Source organism: Papio anubis, chromosome 12 (assembly GCF_008728515.1).
Source record: "Papio anubis isolate 15944 chromosome 12, Panubis1.0, whole genome shotgun sequence".
Classification (NCBI taxonomy): domain Eukaryota; kingdom Metazoa; phylum Chordata; class Mammalia; order Primates; family Cercopithecidae; genus Papio; species Papio anubis.
In genome coordinates this window covers 90,762,857-90,786,506 of record NC_044987.1, presented here as the reverse complement: position 1 = coordinate 90,786,506, position 23,650 = coordinate 90,762,857, and the positions used below count along the sequence as shown (strand labels likewise).

General features: G+C 34.8%; 2 protein-coding genes and 1 long non-coding RNA gene across 13 annotated transcripts in view; 2 read left to right on the top strand and 1 right to left on the bottom strand.

Moving 5' to 3' along the window:
• IMMP1L (inner mitochondrial membrane peptidase subunit 1) overlaps positions 1-6,609 on the top strand; it is a 92,189-nt gene extending 85,580 nt beyond the window's left edge. For all 7 annotated transcript variants that reach the window (XM_021926823.1, XM_009186373.3, XM_031653930.1 and 4 more), the window contains 2 exons: positions 5,439-5,549; positions 6,446-6,609. In XM_021926823.1, the coding sequence (XP_021782515.1) occupies positions 5,439-5,549; positions 6,446-6,514 (180 nt within the window). In that variant the 3' untranslated portion in view covers positions 6,515-6,609. The remainder of the gene's footprint in view (positions 1-5,438; positions 5,550-6,445) is intronic.
• The window catches only part of DNAJC24 (DnaJ heat shock protein family (Hsp40) member C24), a 63,453-nt gene continuing 44,478 nt past the window's right edge, over positions 4,676-23,650 (bottom strand). The window contains exons 4-6 of one of the 4 annotated variants that reach the window (XM_017948525.3): positions 12,703-12,771; positions 8,669-8,739; positions 4,676-4,877 (exon numbers count right to left, since the gene is read on the bottom strand). In XM_017948525.3, coding sequence (XP_017804014.1) covers positions 4,815-4,877; positions 8,669-8,739; positions 12,703-12,771 — 203 coding nt within the window. In that variant the 3' untranslated portion in view covers positions 4,676-4,814. The other 3 variants (XM_017948527.3, XM_017948526.3, XM_021926826.2) reach the window with 3 other exon arrangements.
• LOC103877575 overlaps positions 15,706-23,650 on the top strand; it is a 35,992-nt gene continuing 28,047 nt past the window's right edge. For both annotated transcript variants that reach the window (XR_637327.4, XR_004177649.1), the window contains exon 1: positions 15,706-22,225. This is a non-coding gene — a long non-coding RNA (uncharacterized LOC103877575). The remainder of the gene's footprint in view (positions 22,226-23,650) is intronic.

Below are 23,650 nucleotides of genomic sequence, written 5' to 3'. Positions count from 1 at the left end.
CATACCTAACCAAAGCTAAAGCTATAAAATTTGTAGAATATAGTATAATATGTTCATAATTTGGGGGCAGGTAAAGATTTCTTAGGACACCAAAAAGACAAAACACAATAGGAAAAAAATTATGAATTGGACCTCAGCAACATTAAAAACCGTTGCTTGTCAAAACATCATTTAAAAAGATGCAGACTGGGAGAAAATATTTGCAATCCCATCAAAGGACTTGTATCCATGGTAAATAAAGGACTGGTACAATGAATAAGAAGATAACCTATTTTTTAAATGGCCAAAATATTTTAATAGATAACTTCATGAAAGATAATACTAGTATGTACAATGGAAAAATGCCTTCATCAGAGAAGTGCAAATTAAAACCACAATTTAATATCCTTCACCTACTAGAATGGCAAAACATTTAAAAACTGATAATACCAAGTGCTGGAGAGGTAGTGGAACAGGAACACAGTCATACATTGGTTGTTGGGAGTATATAATAGTATCACTTTGAAAAAGTTTGGTAGTTTCTTTAAGGTTAAACATAGACTTACTGATGGCCCAGAAATTCCACCCTTAGATATTTACTGAAAAGAAATAAGACTTGTACAGGACTGTTCAGAGTGCTTTATTTTTACTAGCGCCAAACTGCAAACAACCCAAGTATCCACCTCCAGGTTCATAGATAAACATTGTGGTTTACAGTGGAATACTCAGAAGTAAAAAATGAATGACTTCTACATACAACATAGATTAATCATAAAATCTTGCTAAGCCAAAGAAGGCAGACACAAAATAGGTACTTTGTAATTCCATTTATATGAAATTAAGCAACAGGCACAACTACTCTCTAGGAACAGAAAGCAGATCACTGGTTGACTGGGTCTAGGCATGGCAATAGGAAACTGACTACAAAGGAACAGAAGGGAACTTTTCAGCATAGAAGAAACATCCTGTATCACTGTGGTTGTGGTTAGATGGGTATGTACATTTTTCAAAACTTGTGTCAAAACTTAAAACAGGTGCATTTTACTGTATATAAAATATACCTCTATAAGTTGATTTTTAAAGTAAGATGAAGTATTCACTCTTTTCCCCCATACCAAAAATAATTATATTTTTAAAAGGAGGAGTAGGCCGGGCGCGGTGGCTCAAGCCTGTAATCCCAGCACTTTGGGAGGCCGAGACGGGCGGATCACAAGGTCAGGAGATCGAGACCATCCTGGCTAACCCGGTGAAACCCCGTCTCTACTAAAAAATACAAAAAACTAGCCGGGCGAGGTGGTGGGCGCCTGTAATCCCAGCTACTTGGGAGGCTGAGGCAGGAGAATGGCGTAAACCCGGGAGGCGGAGCTTGCAGTGAGCTGAGATCCGGCCACTGCACTCTAGCCTGGGCGACAGAGCGAGACTCCGTCTCAAAAAAAAAAAAAAAAAAAAGGAGGAGTAATTGCAAACATAATTTTTTGTACTGGTAAACTGAGCATGGGTTGAGCATCCCTAAGCTGAATATATGAAATCCAATATGCTCCAAAATCTGAAACTTTTTGAGTGCCTGTGTGATGCCACAAGTGGAAAATTCCACATATGACTTCACATGACAAGTCATAGTCAAAACACAGTCAAAACTTTGTTCCTTGGACAAATTATAAATATTGTATAAAATTACCTTCAGGCTATGTGTATAAGGTATATATGAAACATAAATGGATTTCATGTTTAGACTTGGGTCTCTTCCCCTGGATATCTCATGTGTATGCAAATATTCCAAAATCTAAATATCTGAAACCTGAAACACTTCTGGTCTCTAGCATTTCAGATAAGAGATACTCAACCTGTAATTTATAGAGGTGGATCAGCAAAGGTGACTGCTTTGATTTTAAATGATCTGTACTTGGAGGTTTTCTTGTTTATAGAGATCTTGTTAGATTAAAGGTAACATCAGTGATACAGCTGTTTCCTTGATTTGTGTACTTTACATCAAGTGTTGTCTGTGAGACATAGGCATTATCCCTTTACTGTAAATGGATGCATGGTCATTAACGTGTATGGATTTCAGATAATGAGGAGTTAGCATGTCTCATATTTGAACCTATTTCTTTTTTCTTGACTAAATATCAAATTTAGTACTTCACAGGTTATTTTAAGTATCAAATGAAAGGCTCCTGGTGATACGGTCTAGGTTATTTTTTTTTTTTAGATGATTACTTTCTGTAGTTGTTAATTATATTACTCCACTGATGGTTGGGCCTGTTGGCTCACGCCTGTAATCCCACCACCTTGGGAGGCCAAAGTGGGTGGGTTGCTTGAGGTCAGGAGTTCAAGACCAGCCTGGCCAACGTGGTGAAACCCTGTCTCTACTAAAATAGAAAAATTAGCTGGGTGTGGTGGTGGGTACCTCTAATCCCAGCTACTTGGAAGGCTGAGGCAGAATTGCTTGAACCCAGGAGGTGGAAGTTACAGTGAGCTGAGATCGCGCCAATGCACTCCAGCCTGGGTAACAGAGCAAGACTCCGTTTCAAAAAAAAAAAAATTACTCCAGAGATGATACTTCATCGTACATCGCTAATTTGAAAGAAACTCAGGTCATAACTGCTACAGAAGTGACCTAGTTAATGGCAGTTATCATTGTGCTTTCAGAGAATTTCTACTTACAAGTATTTAACCACCAGCAAATATTTGAGTTCCACTTTTGGTTTAGGTACTGTAAATAATTAAAATCATCTTTTAAAAAGCATATGGATATAAAAGTAAATACTGTATAAAAAACTAAAAACTTTGTGAAACATAAATATAAAAGACAAAAAGCAGATTGGGAAAAGTATTTGTGATAAATGTATTAATCCTGTCTGTATTATAGAAGAAATACATGTAGATAGCACAATTGAGATCCCAAAGACTAATATATGCAAAAGTAGGCACAGACTATTCACTGGATGTTAAATGCAATCAGAAAACACACAGAATATTCTACACTGCCAACAATCAAATAAATGCACAGAAAAATATTACCAAGGTATTAAATTAGTTATTATTTACAAAAATAAAAAACATTCATCCAAGCCTTACAACCATTTGTCAGGATGTACTCCCAAAGAATAAAATAGTTAAATGTAAAAGAAGAAACCATGAGACCTTTCTAACAAAGACTCAGAATTCAGAAAACGTGAAAGCAAAGGCTGATAAGAGAAATGAAAAACTGGGGATATTTGCTCTTTGTACCACAAAGGGCTAATCTCCCTAGTATTTAAAGAGTGCTTATGAAATGAAGGGAAAAAAAGAGATTAACCCAGTAGCCAAATGGCAAAAGACATGCAAAAATATATCACAGAGAAGGAACTAAACACCTCTTAAACACGAAAAGAGATTCAGCCTCACTCATAAGACAAAGGTATCATTTTTCGCCAAGCATATTGGCAAAAATCTATTAGGTTGGTGCAAAAGTAATTGTGGTTTTTGCCATTAAATTTATTTTGGAGCAAAAACTGCAGTTATTTTTGCAGCAAACTGTAATGTAATAAAAGTCATTAACACTCAAAAAAGTAAAATCATGGCATTACTGTCTGTTGGTTTATTCTGATATAAAATAGTAAAAACTGACAGAAAAGGCAAGCAGGTTAAAAATAATAATAAAGGTTATAATGTAGGGCCCCAAGCAAGGCTGACTTTATATGTTAAGAGCTGGAAACAATCAGGTTGGTATGGGCAGGCAAGTTTAGGGAAAGCTTTATGAGAAGATGGAATGTATAAACCACGGATCCTGGTTTACCGTCAATGGGATGGTCAGACAAAGATATCCCTAGATTGTTGGTATGTTGCCTTATTAGTTTGTAGAATGTTTTTCTTTTACTTTTACTGGTGTCCATAACTACATGGTTTTATTTATTCATTTACATTGCCTGTTTTTAGAACTCAGGAAAAAACACATTTTAGGGAGAAACCATGGACATTTAAACATGAAAGATGTTCACCTTATAACTTCATCAAAGTAATGCTTCAGAATGTTTATTACATATGGCTTTTCCAAATTCACTATTTTGTTCCTTTTTTGATGACTGTGATGTACACACTTTTCTACTAGAGCAGTCTTATGCTTTACTGCACATATGCCTATTTTATTAGATAGCAAAGAAGTGGCCTTGCTATTGGCCCTTGGACAAACTAGTTCCAGTAATAATAATAAAAGTGAATGATCATATATTTTCTGACATTCTTTCAGTAAACTTATGTCCTTTTTCTACAAATAGATTTAACATTTAAATGTATCTAAATGCAGAGTTAATTTGGAGGTTTTTGGCAAATATTTGTACGTAAGACCTTCCAGAATCTTAAAATCGCTTATGTAAGTGAAATTCAAATTTTACATTCTTGTATACATTTACTTTTCAAGAAAGTAATTTGTGATTAAAAAAAGAGTTGCATTATCTCTTACTAAACCCGGTAGTGATATTTTTCTTCATAAAAGGTTTACAAGTAAAACCAGTCAAATTAGTGAAAATAAATTCCTTCCCCATATATAGATCATTTTGGTCTGGTCAATAATTCAACTGTCTTAGGTAACAAAACTGTAAAATAAAAACTTTTAAAAAGCAATTTTAAAGATTGTTTCTGGAAAGTAAGTTTTTTAGTTTACATTGAACAGATAGTAATAGGCAAATGTCTCATATTGCAGGCGGCTTTAAAAAAAAAAGCAACATATTCTGTTCTAAATATGATTGTCACTGAGTAGAAATCTTGTAATTTACCAGTTTATACATAGAACATTATAGGAGATAGTCTTTTCATTTAGGAGAAGGTCACCATCATTAATTTTACAACTGATGATTTTATAATAGGTCCTTCTGGTTCTTCATGGTCATTATTGAAGTATAATGCATTGAAGATATGGCCTGTACAAAGGCAGAACAGGGATCTTAATTAGAATTCTGACAAGCCCACTCCAATAAAATGATGAGATTATTTGTAATTGATGTCACAATCAATTACCATTTAGTTCATCATGAGCATTCTAATAGGTCTGGCCTTGGTATTGGCCCCAGGATGTTGCTGAGTGAGTGGCTGCCCTGCTTATGCTGTTATTGAGACATAAGGGCACATTTTCAGTCAGCATCCTAATGACCTCTTTTGAAGTCTATTAAATTAATGACCCTGTCACACTGTTTTGATCTCTTATAACCTCAGTTTGGGGTTTGTATAACAAATTAATATTTGGGAACCATATGATGAAAAAAGATAGGTTTTTTAAAAAGTTGAAACCTTTGATATTTAGTAAAAGTTATTTTATTGTGCAAGAAATAAAAGCAAAAATGCAAGATTAGGATTTGTATCTATTCTATAAAAGAGAACCTTAGGACATTTCTCCCTACCTCTGAATGACATGCTTTTAAATTATAGTACCCAAATTAGGTTTTATCTTTTTTAAAGGGGCTGCATTTCTTCTCTAATTCTAGGTGCCAATGGGTCATGTTTGGTTAGAAGGTGATAATCTACAGAATTCTACAGATTCCAGATACTATGGACCTATTCCATATGGACTAATAAGAGGACGAATCTTCTTTAAGGTACCATTTTCTGCTTAAAATGTAAGGTTTATTTTCTGAGCTAGAAAAAAAGTTTCTCTCAAAATGATCTCTGAAATCTTCAGACTGTCAGTGTACTTAACTGTTGCACTGAATATATTTTATGAACCTGTTGGCTTTAACTTAATAGCCATATGCAGACTTATTCCTCCATTGCCCCGGCTCCCATAAAGATAATAATAAAATTCAAACTACCTTAGCTATAGCCTAAGAAAATTTGAATTTGAATTTCCAAAAATTCAGTTCTCTCTTGTACAACTCTTAAAACCACGTTCACATCCTGCGCAGGGCATATTTTAATAAGCATGTGCAGAAGAATGGTCTGGATTCAAACTGCCTGTAATGTATGGATACCCTAGTTGAGTAGTATGAGTCAGTAGACTTATCGTGAATGTATGATTGTTAGGGAAGATTATTGTTTTCACTGGCCCCTCCTTTTTATCACAGTCAGTGAGGAGAAAAACATACATGAATACATGGAGCTGTTAGATAATTTACCAGACTGTTTACATTTAAACAGATGCCATATTCAAGTACTTAAATCTAAACCCCTTTGGTTGAAAGTATACAGTTAACTCTTATTTACGAGTAGTAAAAGAAAACACAGACCATATATTCATACATATGTATTCACACACCACACACATATAATTTCGTGTACAATGTTTGAATGTTCCAAACTTTGGAGTTTAAACATATATATACATAAGTTTATTTTCTCAAATCTTACTTTGATGTGGAAAATTTTATTCTTGATTGATGAGTAAGGAGAAAGTGTTTATCTGGCATAGAGAAAAGGGACGGATAGCAAAAGGGAATATGATGATACTATAACATTACTTTCACTAATTGTCTTCAACCTCATTTTGGTTTTACAGATTTGGCCTCTGAGTGATTTTGGATTTTTACGTGCCAGCCCTAATGGCCACAGATTTTCTGATGATTAGTAATCATTTATTCTTTTGACTTGATTATTGTCTCCTTTTCATGTGAATTTATTACTCCCGTTGAAACCAGGTACTAATAAACTATTTGCTATTCAGTTTTAGTTGTTTTTTATTGTTAAATGTAAAGAATATTCAACACACATTCTGTTAGTTCTGTTAGTTCAAAATATATAGATGAAAATGTAACCCAAAAAGGTCATCTAAATTTTATGATACAAAAATACTTTGGGAGGGGGAACCTGGATGACTACCTCACTTTTGAATTCTTGTTCTTATAGGTGTAATGAAACTAATCTATTCTTCTTAAATATGCCTCATACTTTAGCAGCTACATTTACAAGTCAGAGTAGTAACTATTCGTATTTATAAGTTCCACCTGACAATGCCAGGTTTGATAAAAAGCTGCTAGTCTACATGCTCAGCCCACTCATTTGAAATTAAGTAAAAATGTTTCTAAAGGATCCCTTAAAGTTCTTTAAATGAGTTCTGACTTCTATTGTACACAAAATATTAAATACATAGAAAAATGCATCTTTAAGTCATATGCCATCTATAGTTGGCTATAGTCAATAATACTTTATAAAAGTTCATTTCATCAGAGCAGCAGTGCCATGGCTCCATCTTCATAAATACAGGCATTAATACTACATCTTTTTTTTTTTTTTTTTTTTGAGACAGAGTCTTGCTCTGTAGCCCAGGCTGCAGTGCAGTGGCACAACCTCTGCTCACTGCAGCCTCTCCCTCCTGGGTTCAGGCGATTCTTGTGCCTCAGCCTCCCGAGTAGCTAGGACCAGAGGCACGCACCAACATGACTGGCTAATTTTTTAAAAATTATTTTTAGTAAATATGGGGTTTCACCATGTTGGCCAGGCTGGTCTCGAACTCCTGACCAAAGGTGATCCGCCTGCCTTAGTCTCCCAAAGTGCTGGGATTACAGATGTGAGCCACCATGCCTGGCCCCAGTATTATATCTTAACACTCCAAAATAGAAAGAGAAATAATGCACCAATTTCAAATCATTATTTTTTAAAAAGCTTCTGGCCAGGCACGGTGGCTCACGTCTGCAATCCCAGCACTTTGAGAGGTTGACATGGGTGGATCATTTGAGGCTAAGAGTTCGAGACCAGCCTGGCCAACATGATGAAATCCTGTCTCTACTGACAAAACTTAGGCCAGGCATGGTGACTCACACCTGTAATCCTAGCACTTTGGGAGGTCGAGGCAGGTGGATCACCTGAGGTCAGGAGTTTGAGACCAGCCTGGCCAACATGGTGGAACCCCATCTCTACTAAAAATACAAGAATTAGCTGGGCATGGTGGTGGGCACATGTAATTCAGCTACTCGGGAGGCTAAGGCTGGAGAATCACTTGAACCCAGGAGACGGAGGTTACAGGGACCCGAGATCATGCCACTGCACTCCAGCTGGGGCAATGGAGTGAGACTCTTAGAAAAAGAAATAAAAATTAAAATTAAAAAATAAAGCTTCCATTTCCTAAATTACATTTAAATTTGAAGATGGCAGTGTTTACAAGCTTTGGAAATACAGGGCCAAGATTGGAGTCAACACTTTCTATAGTTGCCACTTTGTCTTCATTAACTTTGAAATAACCTTATGAATATCCATAACCAGCCTTCCTTATGGGAGAACTGGCCTCACATTATTCACAAAGATTATAGGTGTACAACAGGCCTATAACTTTAGCAACTATAAACATTATCTGTTAGATCAGAAACTTATTAACTATAAAGGAATATGGTGATACTGTTGCCCACTCAAAAGAGGAGACATCCTCATATTAAGAAAATTCTTATTTTGTGTCATGGAAAAAAAAATGGCATCATAAAGTTCTCAGATAGAATTCACCAAATCAAATCTTTTTTTGTGACAACTTGTAAATATAAATTATAAATACAAATAAATAATTATATTCATTCTCTATTAATCTGAGGTGGTCTCTGCTTGATAATTATATATTTTCTTTGCAAATAATAGGGCTGACAAAAAATCCATTTCCTTGAATGGACAAAGCCCAATGGCCTCTCCTCATCATGTCTCAATACCACAGTTAAAGCATTTCAAGTTGTGAACAATTTTAGTTATAATGAAGCAGTTCTATAATTAATGAACATGTATCACAAGAAATCAGGCTAACTTCTTCTGCTTCATCTTTGGAAACACTGTATTTTCCACCACATCTGCAACTCAGATAAAAAGAGTGATCATCTGCAAAAGAAAACAAAATAACGTTTCAAAGACTTGTAAGTAACTATCTCACTAACACCCTTAAAAGGTGCAGAGTTTATTCCATAGAAATTGTAAAACAAAACAAAGAAGCTCAGTAAAGATAAATGTATTTAAAGGAGAACTAGATTTCTTGAAAAGGGCAATGTTTATAAAAATTACCTACCAAAGAATCTTTCTCTGTACAGGAGAGGGATTGAAACTATGAATTAAAAGTCCAAGGATTTTGGGAGGAGAGGGCATGCTCAGAAGCAACCCATGAAACTTATTTGAAGTTTTCTGTTTTCTTAAAATCCATATAAATTTTACATTTTTTTCAACAATGTATTTGTCTAAAATATTACAGTGAAGGAAAAAGAAAAACAGCCCTACCTGTCTCACTGTTAGGGAAGATGATGCTTTTGCCTGAAGTCTATCCTTTAGAGAAAACCAGACTATTTATCAAGTGCAACATCTGGACACTTCTAGTGTCACACTATTTCAAGAATCTTAAGTCTATAAACACAACACCATGGTTTTTGGTTGTTTTTTTTAAAATCCTGTGGGGTATGTGTGTGTTTCTGTTTGTTTGATTTTTACAAATGACACATGAACCAACAAAATGCTAAAGTGAGATGCCCAAAGGAGGCAATACAGTGCAATACTTAGGCTCCTAATCGTGGAAATTTTAAGTGTGTCATTTTCCTGGGAAGTTGAAATGCTTGTGCCCTTTGACTTAAAAGAATCTCTGATCCATTGGTCATTCCATTTTACTGGCTCTGAGAAGTAACTGTCAAAGGAAAATAACTTATCAATCACATTATTTTACCACCATCATAATTGATTATTAGAAAATAAGTCTCAAAGGACTCATGATTTCATACAATCAAATATCTTCATTCAATTATGAAATTTGATTACATAGATCATATCATATGTAGTTTAAAAAAGCAAAATTCAACTGCCTTGTACCTGCTCTCTTAAAAGTTCAGCCTTGGAAAAACTGGCAATTAAATAAGCTAACTTTATGTGTTTTCTTTTTTAATCAGTAAGGAAAATGAATTCATTCACCTAATCCAGCTTTTTTTTCTTTACCACAATGCCTTTGTTCTCCATACAGAAAAATAATTTAATCCTGAATTCAAAATGCAGACATCTTCCCTAAGCCAACATCTACGTACTAGAGCATGTTCTGAAAGTGAATTTTTAAATTATTAAATTGTCTAAAAATGTACATATTCTAACCATTGATTTTCCTAAGCTAAATCTCCCCCTACCCCCTTGTTTTTTTACCACCTCAGTGAACACTGGAAAACAATTTGAGTTGACATGTTCTTGGTAAATGACACAGAGGACACCATGGGCTATAGCCTGTGGAGTTTTGTCATAGATGACTCCAAATAATGCTCACTAAAAATTCACATCTTGTAAAAGTTCTGCTTATATTATTATTATACCATCAAGCTTTTAACCAGGTGATAACTTTTACAGAAACCATCATTTTAAATACTCTGAATGAAGGCCAACAAAATGACCAAGCCGTATAACGACTAAGGGTGAAGATTAGCTTCAATATCTGCACAACTCACATACGCCTTTTAAGCATAATAAAAAGGATCATTTCATACTGCCCTTTGATCAGGCAACCAACAATTTGGCTGTGTCTATCCTATAGGGTTTCATGAACTTTTCTCCTGTTTCAGATCTTCACTTTCCATAGCTGTTCTGAAAATGATCCTAAAGGGGATCTTTAAACAAATTTTTCCCTTCCTAGTTGATCACACTTTTTATTTAATTTCATCTCCCAAAATTTATCTTTTTAATTGGGAAAAAAAATCAAAACTTCCATGATTTGTTTTTAAATATTCCTACAAGAATAATGGTTTCATGTAGCTCTTGCTCGGTATTTTCTCTCATTAAGATTAGAATTATTTCCATCTTTAGTTATAAAAACCTAAGCGTCTAAGTGCATCCTATACTTTTAAGATTAACTGTATCTGCTTATTACTAATTCATTGGCTATGGGTTGGATTCTTCTATATCTTCTTTACTGTCAAGTTTACTTTAGGGAGTTCCAGGGGCAATAACACATTGATGATAACGCTTGATGATTTTTTGTTGTACATTTCCTTCTATATGTTAGCATTTTCACTTGTATCAGAAAGTCCATGTATTTATTGACCGGACAGATGCTTAAGCCACTAATCCATATTATGTTTCTTCCTTTTCTTTTTAAAAGTTTATATGTGTGTGTATATATATATATACACAGACACACATATATATATATAAAATTTTTTGTACAGATGTGGTCTTGCTATTTTTTTGCTTTGTTTTGTTTTTATTTTTTATTTTTCCTACTCTCACAATCTGTTCTCAGAGTCTTCCTATGTTGCCCAGGCTGTTCTCAAACTCCTGACCTCTGTGATTCTCCAAACTCAGACTCCCAAAGTGCTGGGATTCCAGGCTCCCAGCCCGTATTCTCATGTTAAATTAAGATCTTAACATTATATTGTTATATATTTAAAAGGGAAAAAAAATTATACAAACCATTTTTCAGTATTTTCACATTATCATATAAAATATATTGCCCATATCAACTATAGTAAGAACTAATTTAATAAGACATTAAACACATACAAACATACATATACATACCAATTGATAAGGAGACAAACTATATTTTCAAAACATATTTAGACTCCTTGAAGTTTGTGTATTTGGCAAAAAATAAAAAGTATATGTGTATATATACATATGTGCATATATATTTTTTTAGTTAGGCAAGTCTCCCTGATAAATGACATGTTCTAGAGTGTCCCTTCCACAAACTAGCAGTGAAAAGTCTGTGTCACTAGTGTATTGTTTTCACAGTATTTCTTCCTGTTTACTCTAATGAGGCTGTCACCATCACTAGGAGCCCCAGTTATACAAAACCTCAACTTTACCAATTATTTACTGAATTTCTACTCTAGGATTTCACTTGAGGGGTTGGGGGCAGAATGGTCCCAGAGGCAAAGACGTGATTCCCTTTCTAAGTTAATATGGCTTGTGACCCACGTCTTAGGGGCACTAAGTTAAGAATTTGCCATTTAAAAAGTAAATTTGGTTTCAGATGGCTCTGTTTTTATCTTCTACCTATCCACACTCATTAGTAGATTTTTATAAACCTTGAGGGAATTTGTACTTCATGCTGCACAATAAGGTTAAAGGGTTAAGAGTATCTAAAGATTCTAGGAAATAGTAAGATTTTCTTCATTTACCTAGAGAAACAAGTAAGTATGGTACTCATGGCTTCTGTTTAGTAAAGGGTGTTTCCCAATTTAATGATGTCTAACCAGAACAATTCAAGGAACCATCAGAAGAATGGGGAAACTACATTGGATTTAAGTTCTAAAATTTTAGTAACAGAAAAGCAAAAAAGACATGACTTCATGTTGCATCAAGGGAAATGGCAGATATTCTTTTCTTCCTACAAGACAACCAGTATGTGAGAGTTAAAAAAAAAAAAAAAAAAAAAAAAAGCCTCTTAAAAGCCCTGCCCTGACAGTTTATGATTATATATAAAGGGAAAATAAAAATTCTAAGAGGAATTCATCTTGTCAACATTAAAAGGAATGAAAAAAAAACTATCTTGTTTGACATTATTTACCATATTACAATACTACATAGACAGTAATGCAAAAACTAAAGTAAAAAACACAACAAAAAACTCTTATGAAACTTAATGTTCCTAACATCTAATTAGAATATAAAAATAACTGGAAATGAGTCACATAGGAGGATATCAGTCAATAAATAAAGTTTAGAATTAAACAGAAATACTCCAAACAGAAATACCACATATATATAGAAAGCCACACTATTATTTCTTTTTAAGATTTCCAAATGTCCAATGAGTTTTTTTTTTCTTATAGAAAATTCCTAATTTTTTTAATGTTGTCAAAAGAAAAAAAAAATTCCAACCTTCATTCCAAGACATTTCTTCAAGATATACTTGAGCATCTACTGGTCCTATATTTCTTAGATCATCTTCTGTAAAATAGAAAACATGACATTTATTGTAAAGCATGATACTTTAGTTGTAACCTTGAAGAATGCTAAAAAGGCAACGCCAGCCTGGTCACTACAATTCTAACTTACCTATCACTTAACAATTTAGCCTAGTACTTTTGACAGTAGTGTTAAAGTAACCTGACTTTAGCTGACTGAAAAATCTAGAACATACCATTTCTTATACATTTTAAGTCAAAATCAATCCCATTTTTCACAACCATGCAACATGGAAAAGCATGAAGTTAATTCTGGTGATTCTTTGCAATCAACTAGTGACTTCTATTTTGTAAGCAGTAGGGAAATGTATTTTGTTTGTTTGGCTTTTGTCAGATAAACTAGCTAAGAAAGCAGTGTGGAGTTGGATAAAAATAACTATCTGAACCTTAGTTGTAATATTTTACTAACTTTCTAACATTAGGTGTATCGGTTAGTTCATCTCTAAAACAGCAGTTATGTCTTCTTTTCTGCTTCAGGAGGTTTGCTGTTGACTGAATTGTGTCCCCCTCAAATTAATATGTTGAAGCCTTAACCCATAATTTGACTGTTCTTAGACATAGAGCTTTTAGGAGGTAATTAAGGTTAAATGGAGTCATAAAAGTGGGGTTCTAATCCAGTAGGACTGGTGGCCTTAAAGGGAAGGGATTAGAGAGCGATCTCTTTCCACATGCACCCACACATACAGGAAGGAGCATATGAAGGCACAGCAAGAAGGAGGCTGTCTGCAAGCTAGGAAAACAGCCCTCATCAGAAACTGAAACCAGCACCTCGATCTTGGACTTGCTAGCCTCCAGAACTGTGAGAAATACATTTTGTTTATGCCACCCAGTCTATGGTACTTTGTTATGGCAGCTGAGGCAGACTAATAGAAAGGTGTTCTCCATGTCAAATGAGATCAGACTAAAAGTGCTTTAAAAAATACTGCTGTATTCAAATGTAAAAGGCTATTAATCATTTTACATTTGATTGTTTGCAAGAGATTAACTTAAAGGAATATTTATTTCAATATTTCAGTAACCCCACAACACAAATGTATTGTGTTGATGTTCTATTGCTGTTTCCTGGTCCAAAGGTTTTGTTGCAGACTGAAGGTCCGAGGAAGCCTGGAATTCCACCTACAGTTTGTAACAGGAGCATCTACTCTCTTGCTTAAAACAAGTGTTCTTTGGGTCAAAAATGGCAGCCAAAGATGGGAAGCATTTGTCTTTGTTTTAAAAGGCATGTTATATTTCCTGTATGCTTGTATTGTTCTTCTAGAAGTAAATAATTTAAAAAAAGAAAAAAGAAAAACAAAACAAAAAACCCTACTAAAATCCACTCCCCACCCCAATAAAATTTTCTTTAGCTGTCTCACTAGTCTCTTGTTCACTTGCTGAAAATGCTTCCCTTTGTTCTGTGATGTGAATGCCCTCAATTTAATTATATTTAGTAACTGCCTGTTCAAAATTGATTAGTGAATTACATAATTTTAAAATAGATAAAAAGGTTATACAATATTGTGAACTCACCATGGTTTTCTATTAAAGTATGTCAGGTATTATACCACTTCATATTTACTGGGTACCAGTAGTCTATTAGACTGTCCCTAAAATCCAAAGATAAGGATTCTGCCTAGTGGTCAGAGATAGTTCCTCCATCTCTGTATGTCTACTGAATAGCTTATGCAGAATCTATCTGTATGCTAAGTAATTTCTGAACAAAACAATTTAATTCCACACTCTATGTAAAGTACAGTAGGCTATATGCTATTCAGATATTCCTAATTTAAAAAAATTCTATCTAAAATTCTCATGAGTGGGGACAAAAATCTTAATCACATTTTAATTTCTTACTCAGAAGGACCAGGGTTGTTTGCTAGAATTGGGAGATTAAACAGTTTCAGATTTGAGGAATGGGGGTAATAACTGCCACTTAAAAAATCCTATTTAGGGGAAAAACAGGTATACATTTCTAACGAAGCCACCTGTATTCCAGGGTACCTTATAGACATTTTAAGAAATTTTGAAATCAATCAAAGCAAATCAGACAAGACAGAAATAATGACAAGATGAATCAGCTTTCTTAATCTAACCTATCTTGAACCCCTGTAATATATTAATTGTACAAAAAGACAACCCATTCATATATATTCCATGATGCCATTTTTTATTTAAAAATAATAAATTAGAAATGACTTGCAAATATAACTGCCAATCTACTGGGAAGCTATTGTTCTTCACACATAGTTACTATTTCATGTGCAACCATTTCTATTATTCTACCTACTCAAAAAAGTGGCTTTTTCAGTTTTATTACTATGTTTTCTTCATCTCTATGCATAGGAACTTTAGAGTAGCTACCTATTTCTTGGTTGAAAAGTTAGCTTAGACCATATCTCATGGTAAATACGAAAAGAGAATACACAAAAATGGTTAGTACCTTGCCCAAGAGTATATTAAAACATTTTCATATTCTGTGGCTGTTTAAACATCTGTATGTTGACCTGATTATTCAGTACCATGGGCACAAACAGCCTAGGTTCCTGTAGGGATTCTGGTTTTAAAAAACCAGTATCTGACAAAAAATATAACACACTGTATGATTACCCGTTACACAAAATGTAACTGGCAAAACTACCCTATGATGGTGGGGGAAATGAGGAGTTAGTGGTAACTGGAAGAAGTCATAAGAGGCTTTCTGGGTCAGACACTGTGGCTCACGCCTGTAATCCCAGCACTTTGGGAGGCCGAGGCAGGTGGATCACCTGAGGTCAGGAGTTTGAGACCAGCCTGACCAATATGGTGAAACCCCATCTCTACTAAAAATACAAAAATTAGCCAGGCATGGTGGTGTGCGCCTGTAGTCCTAGCTACTAGGGAGGCTGAGACGGGAGAAATGCTTGAACCTAGGAGGCAGAGGTTGCAGTGAGCTGAGATCGCACAATTGCACTCCAGCCTGGGTGACACAGTGAGACTCCATCTCAAAAAACAAACAAAAAAACAAAACCAGAGGCTTTCTGGTTAAATGGGTGTGTTCACTGTGAAATCCATCAAGCTATACACTTAGATTTATGCACTTCTCTGTAAGGATTAAATTGTTAAAAGTTTTAAAGGTAGTATGTTGAGACTCTAAGTGGCTACATTTTTAAATAGAAATAAGGAGAAAGAAGAAACTCAAGAAGGTGTATATTTTTTGAAAGGATGGTAATCTAACAATTTCTGAAAAAGGCGAGGGGTGATTAACTCAGGGGAAAATTGGATCCCTGGAGAACTGTATAATGAGCAGACGTGGCACACACGAGTAAAAGGTGAATCTAAATGTGGGCGGTGGGGGGTGACCAAGATCCTTTGTTGAGAGGCAGGTGTCCAGGGATGGGGCAACAGCAAATTCCCTCTCCTCAAACCCCACTACAATTACAAAGAAGGAGCACAAACAAATCAATGTTTTTTTTCTTTTTAAACAATGATCTCTGCTTGTCCACCATTGTGGTTATAATTAAAAAACTTAATTCTTCCCCATCCTCTAAAGTAACTTACAGGAACCCTGTAATTAGCTTTAATAATTGTCTACTAATCAGGCATGGCATTTTCAAAACAGGTAAGTTAGTTTTCTTTTGTAGTATTACATAAATATTTTTCTCTTGTAATAAAACATTTTAATAGGTATCTAGAAAGGTAAATCCTATCTCCTAAAGTTCCCCTGTTAACATGACACTACTAAAAGGCTTGAGAAAACATAAACTGATTTAGAGAGTGATTTAATTAAATGAACAGATCCAAGATATTAAATTTGGAATTTTTGATATAGAATGGTAGTAAGCATTTTGAAACAAAATACAGCCATTTGGAAATAAAAAGCATTGTCTAGCATGTGATATACTCTTATAGTGAGTCCAATGATACTAAATGATTGCTGATTCTTTTGAAGTAAATGGGTTCAACTTTTTCTAAGGTATCTAGGAACATTAAGGTCTGTTCATACCCTGTGCTGTGCTCACAAGCTTAGCCAAATATGGAAACAAGAAAAACTTCCAAATCTATTTACATACAGAAGTCAGTACATTATAAAGAGAGGTTCTTGAGAAATCTAATGTTAAAATCAAATAATGTATGTGCTTACTTGAAAAAGAATCTTTCAACCTTTAGAAGTATAGGCCCTTCTGACCTTGTGTTCTATTGGATTTGTCTGACAACAAGAGGTGAAAGAATTCTGTGGCTCCATTGTCTCAACAGTGGGATCTAAGAAAACACTGGCAGGACTCATCAGAGAGGTTTATGAGCCTGCAATTCAAAGAGATTAAAAGGGAAATCTACGGAGATTCTTTCACACTGAAGAATAACATTAAATAACTATTAGCAGCTTGGTTCAGTAAAGCTTACTAGAGCTCTCGCTGGGTCATTCACAACTTTCTAAAAGAGGAAAGGTTTTTTTTCAGCTCCATTTGGGAATCAATAAATATTTCTTACTTCTTACAAGACAATGGAATTCCTGTCTTTTTAAGCTTCCTTCTAATGATAGTAAAATTTCTAAAACAACTCTTTGTTTCATGCCTAAATAATTACACATCCTAATCCCAGGAAACCTTTTCTATCTGTAGTTACAATTTAAAAAATAAAGTAAAAATAAAAAATAAATAACAGCAACAAAAAACTACAGGGGAGAGAAATTTAACTTTATTCATTATGGCAGAGATATTTCAAAGTCTTATTCAACCCCATACTGGCCAAAAGATCAAGTCCACCTGCAGCTCTGTCCATATTATTCATGTGTGGCAGTGCCACGTTATTCACATGATCACCACATCCCCACAATGCTCTCATTTAGCAATTAGTCCACTGTGTTTATTTTTATGCCATTTCAAGTGTTTAAAGTTTATTTCACACTTAAAGACATTGGTGTGTAAGTTAAAAATAAATAGCAGTTTTTCCTTTAGGTCTAATTGAGTATCTTGCTGTCTTAAAACCAAGTAATTTAATTTTAAACCATCACCTCATTCTTAAAGAACACTTCACTATACATAATTAAATTTTTTATGTAGGAAGTAACTTGAACATAATCAGTTTCCCTGTCTTTAACATGTCTCTGCTCTTGAAAAATTCTCTACCTTGATAAGAGGTTGAGAAACAGGCAACATTTAATTTGAAGCCTGTTCTTTAAGTCATAAACCCTATAATCCTTTCCCAGATGAATCTGAAGAGTCATTATTACAAGGCTTTCCACACTGAAGAAAAACTACAAACTTGGAACCTGATTATGAACTTGAATAACTGTGGAGATTTTATAAACTGTAGGTAAACCCAGTGTTCACTGAAGGTACCAAATGAAGCCCAGAAACTGATTTCCTTCTGCTTCACTAGAAAACATGTAAAAGAGCAGCAGCAGGCCTGGTCTCTTGTTCTGACCCTCAAATATCACTCGTACGTGACTATCTGGAACTACAAATAGTAGATTGTACACAACTCATACAAAATAGTGACTGAGAAAAAATGGCTTTGAATTCCCCTCGATCAACTACTTTATGTGACCTTAGTCAAATTACTAAACCTGAAAAACAGATATTTTCTGAAAAACGGATATTAATATCTTCCTCACAAGGTTGTTAAACAATTTTTAAAAGAACTACCACAGTTCTATTGCTTAATAAAAGACAGTTATTTTTAAACTACTGTTATCTCTCAGTGTTTGTGTTGAACTCTCTATACCAGACCATAAGAAAATGACTAAAAACCAATCCATTATTAGCAGGACAAAAATACCTCAAGTACCACAGTGTAGGAAAGCAACTCTTGACTTTGGATTTATAAGTGTTGAAGTCTGATGTACTTTGCTATTGTATGACTCATTTTTATCAAAGTCACAGCCTATATAATTATTCAGCCCTTCCAAAATATCAAACATAGAACAAAATTATAGGAACCAGATGAAAAAAAGTTCAAAATAATTCTGTGGTTTTAGTTCAGAGGGCACAAATGATGATGGATTAGAGTATCAGAAGGCTCTGGTGGGTGGTAGGGAGTTGGGGGTAGGGGAGATGGAAGGACCCAAGTTGAACCTTGAACAAAGAATAAGAATCAGAACAGGAGGGTGGTTCTGATTAATAACAAACAGTATAAACAGATGTGTGTCTGGGAGCCCCTAAATGGACCAGGGGACAAAATTCACATTAGGTTTGAAATAGGTAATAAGTCGGGAAAAATAGCAGGGACAAGCTTAAAAGCTTCTGTCCCATTTAAATTCCAAGTGAATGGGTAGGTGTTATTTGGGACGGTGCAGAGTTATAAATGTTCTTAAATAGAGGTGTGAGAATAAAGAAAGCTGCTAGATCAATCAAAATGTAAAGTACTGTGGGAGAAGGCAGTAATAGAGAATGGAAGGCCAATTAGCGGATATGGAAATAATCTGGGTATGTTTTATAATCTGGGGATGGACTACTGTCGTAGCTGTGAGAATAAAAGCTCACACAGGGGAAACAACATCAAAAAAGAACAAATGTCAACTGGCATTTCTGATTCATTGACTGTAACCAGACAAAGTAGAAGTAAACAGAGTGTAATATGAAACCAAGGTTGAGGAAAAAATAAGAAAGGTCACTCAGTCAGTCTTGATTTTGGACCCACTGATTTCAATTGGGTCAAGTAACCAAGTGGAAGTTGGGAGAGAGGTTAAAGTTGGAAACAAAACTTCCTAAAATTTTAGACTTCTCCATTATTAAATCAGAACTCTCAAGTCTGTTCAAGTGTCCCAGAATTATAACTATAATCTTGCCCATAGGTTTCTATAGCATTATTTGAAAGTAGCCAAACTTTTACTCAAAACCAATGAAAAATGATCCTAAAATACATTTTCATTGCACAAACAGTTATTTGCATTCAAGTAAAAGTAGCAAGTAGTGTGAGTAGTCATCTTGCAACAAGTAAGTTGGGGCGAGGGAACCTGCACAGAAAGTTTTATCTATACTGTCTTCTCCCACTCAAGATAAAGCCAGTCCCCAACTGTCGAGATGGATTTTCTGCATCATTCCACATACTTATTTTTCTCAGAAACGGTCACCAAAAAAACATACCCCCTGATGCTTATCTTCCACGTTTTACCTGAAGCAAATTTTTACAACCAATTTTGAAATTCCTAAAATCAAATGGAAATATTATGACCATAAATGGACCCTAATCTCACTAATTCAAGTATTTTGTAAGGGTCAGCTTTAGGACACAATTTCACAAATATCCACTGGCCTTAAGTTATTATTTCTAACAGTTAACCAAAATTTATATTATCTACATATTTCCCTCTTACGGAGTTTCTATAACATTAACATGCTTTTCAGGAAGGATTCTTATTTTGAGTTTAAGAAATTACATGTTGATTTATCTGACACATGTTGGTGGGGTTTTAAGGTATGTTCCTCATTTGTTTTAAGATTTGCTTATCTTCCATTCCATTTATTTGCTTATCTTTCCAAATATTTATCGTAATAAAGGGATGGAGTAAATTGTGTAATACAAACCAGAAATGACCTCTTGTATCTACCTAAGCAGAGCAGCTGATTAGCTTTGAGCAAAGGCACACTCACTTTACAATATCTGGCCCAATCCCCTCTGAGCCACGCTGTTTTGGGTATCCAATTATGTAGAGTGAAGGTTCCACCTTACCAAAATAATTCACTAACAGAGTACTAAGATATATCCTAATATAAAATAATGTATCAGCAAGGATTCCAAACACAATCTATTCTTTTAAACATTATTTAATCTGATTAACTGTATTTGAAGGTTTGCTACTCTTCAGATCACAGAGAAGTACTTAACTCATAAGCTGTGTCACTCTATAGAGCCACTAAGACATCAGGGATCTGTGACTTTCACATTACAAAGCTACTGAATCATGACAACCATTATTTTCCCATGATATAATTCTGATGTGTTTTTAATGTGCTTAATATACAAGGACCACTCCCCACAAGATTTACAAAGGCAACGAAATCTACTCAACAGGTATTATTCATGTGAATATTTTATAAATCCTGAAAGGGTTTTCCAAAGTGCTCATCTGGTTGAAATGCAAAGCCTAATCTTGAATAACTACATGCCTTTCTGCGGAACACTGGAAGCAGCCTTTGGAGGCATCCTCAGAAGCAATAAGGTAAATATGCCAACTAGAACTAATTGATTAAATTCACTAGTTAACATTACTTTCAAAATGTATAATCTCTGGGAACTAATTATTACTCATCTTTTTCTTAAATTTACTTTTCTTCAGCCTGGCCAACATTACCCTAAAATGTCAACTAAGCATATAGAAGTAGGAATGAGGGAGAAAAAAACATACGTGCAATACTTTAGGTTATCTGCCCTGGAGTATTACTTCTTCTTTATTGGAAAGAGCACATTTGATCATTTCTTTTGAGAAGCAAAGAAATACGGATGTCAAGTGTCCCTTTAAATTATCTTTTAGATAAATATGGCTGTGGGCGATATTGATGAGGCTTTCCTTAAGACAGAGCACCAACATGGAGCTGTGAAACATGAGAAAGCATTCAAGATCAGCTAATAAAGCATTTCCTACCTCCTTCTCAAGTATTACAGAGCTCAATTTTATTTTACACTGCAAGTTAATGGTGGGCAGGAAACAAACATATTTAAAGCACACCCTATGAAAAGAAAGGTTTACAATGAACTATCACCACACGTAAAAAGAGTTCTGTATAACAAAGCTATTTCCATGTCTCCAGGGGGTGACACAGAAAAAAAGAGTGCTTTGACCTGGTTATAACAAACTCTCTCTCTCGGTAACCTATCCTGGTCTTTAACAAATTATTACTCTCAAAGGTTTTGCTTCCAGCAAACCTAAATCATCACTGTTAGAGAAGTTCAAGTTCATTTCCTTTTTTTTGAGGAGTCATTTTACTGAAGCTGAGTCAAGAAGAAAAAATTAATAAGAGTATTCAAAAGAAGTAACAATATGAAAGTAGGTTTATTGCAAGAGTTTTGAAAAATAGCTCTGGTATGAAAGGCTTAAAAATAGCAATTATATTTGGATACTCTTCTTACCTAAACAGTAAGTCAATCTCCATTTAAAATTGAAACAAAGTCATCTCAGTATCTGGAGCCTCTGGTAAAGGAGGAAATACTTAGTACTTAAATCTGAGGTACTAAAGTGTCACGAAAAGCTGTCCTTCTAGAACAGCTAAATTCAGTAATATGCTGCCTGAAAAACTTGCAGAGCAAACTGATATTTTATAAATTCCAAACTATTTATCTGAATCATCAATCAGGTCCAACTCTCACAGTATTTAGTTGGTTTAAACTTCATTGTGACCTCATCTATGACCTACAGGAGTACCCTGTGACACAGCAGGCCACAGGTGCTTCCATTAAGAGCTTAAAAGTAGGACTCAAAGCTCAAAAGAAATCCACAGTTCTAAGGACCTTTCGAAGACAATGAAAAAGTCATGAATATGGTGATTATTTGTCTTCTGACATCTTTCAAACCTTCCTTCATGCAATTCTATGCTCACTTTTAACCTGGTTTCCTATTTCTTTCTGTTTCTGGCCTACCCCACCCTGTAGCTTCTTGAGAAAATATTTTTATGATTCGTGATCCCTCCCTACCTCTTTCTCTTTAGAAAGCAGGCTTCTAGTCGACTTCACTAATATGTTCTTAATAGTACATAGGCTGTGCAGTGGCAAAAATGTAGAGTGACATTGAAAGTATATACCCTATACTCTTTAGGGTACAATGTTGTGTGAATTATTCTTATCTCAAGCAAACTGGCATCCGATATACTGGAGACTAGTAAAGATGTGCAAAAACACATGAAAGAATCATCATCTCCAGTAGAGTGTAGTGGCTTTAGGAACATAGATTTCTAACACACAACACATTCATGTGCATTAGTTTCAATTCTTTCATAGAAATTATGTGAACCAAGGTTAAAAAGACACCTACGGGTAGAACTTATCAAATGAAGCCATTTCTACATTCTTCTGCAAGAAGTACAAACACACTTAAAAAATAAATGCATTAGACAGATGTTCATTATGCACCCAGCAAAAGAACCCAATATTCAAGCCATTTTTGAAAATTAATCCAAATTATTTGCAAAGGTACACTCATCAGGTTCTTAATATTTAAGAAAAAATTAAGCTCATCAGTCTTTTAAAAAGTAGTACAGCCTTAGAGCTGATTAGTACTATAAATAAGTCACTCTTACAAACAAATACTCCAGTACATAAACAGTTCAAGTCTTTCCACACAAAAGTATCACACACAGCCTTTAAGAAACAATTTTGGTAGAAATCCCTCTGAAAATAAATAGGGATGTCTTGCAAATGTCACTGGCTTCATCTTATAATGCTGTGTTTTAAAAATAAAGGCTTGCTTCTCAAATCAAATTTTGATACCCTTAGTGCTAACAAAGCCTCAAAATCATCTTGTGAGACCTGATGGTGTGCTACTGTAGGGCATGGGAGGGGATTCAATAAGCAACTACAGAGACAGTCAGCTTTTATCAACACATCCTAGTCAATGCTGAGCCTGATGTGCTATTGGAGAGAGCGATTGAGTGTTTTCCCCTCCGGCTGTAACTGATTATTGACTCCTCCCATTAGCATGTGGAGTGCATATTGAAGGTTCAAACACTAGGCTGAGGGACTCCTGTCCCTAGGCCAGTGCTGAAAGACAGCCTATCACTTTGTGTAACTGCAGTCCATGTGTGACAAACCTGACCTACATTTCTCTCTTTCTTTCTCACAACAGCTTGTCACTGTTTTAAGAAGCTATTTTCTAAAAGGCATAAAAGAAATGACTTTTAAAATTGCTTAGGTAATCTGCATTCCTAAAATATCATTTATACCAATCATAAGGAATAGTTTATCCTGAAGAT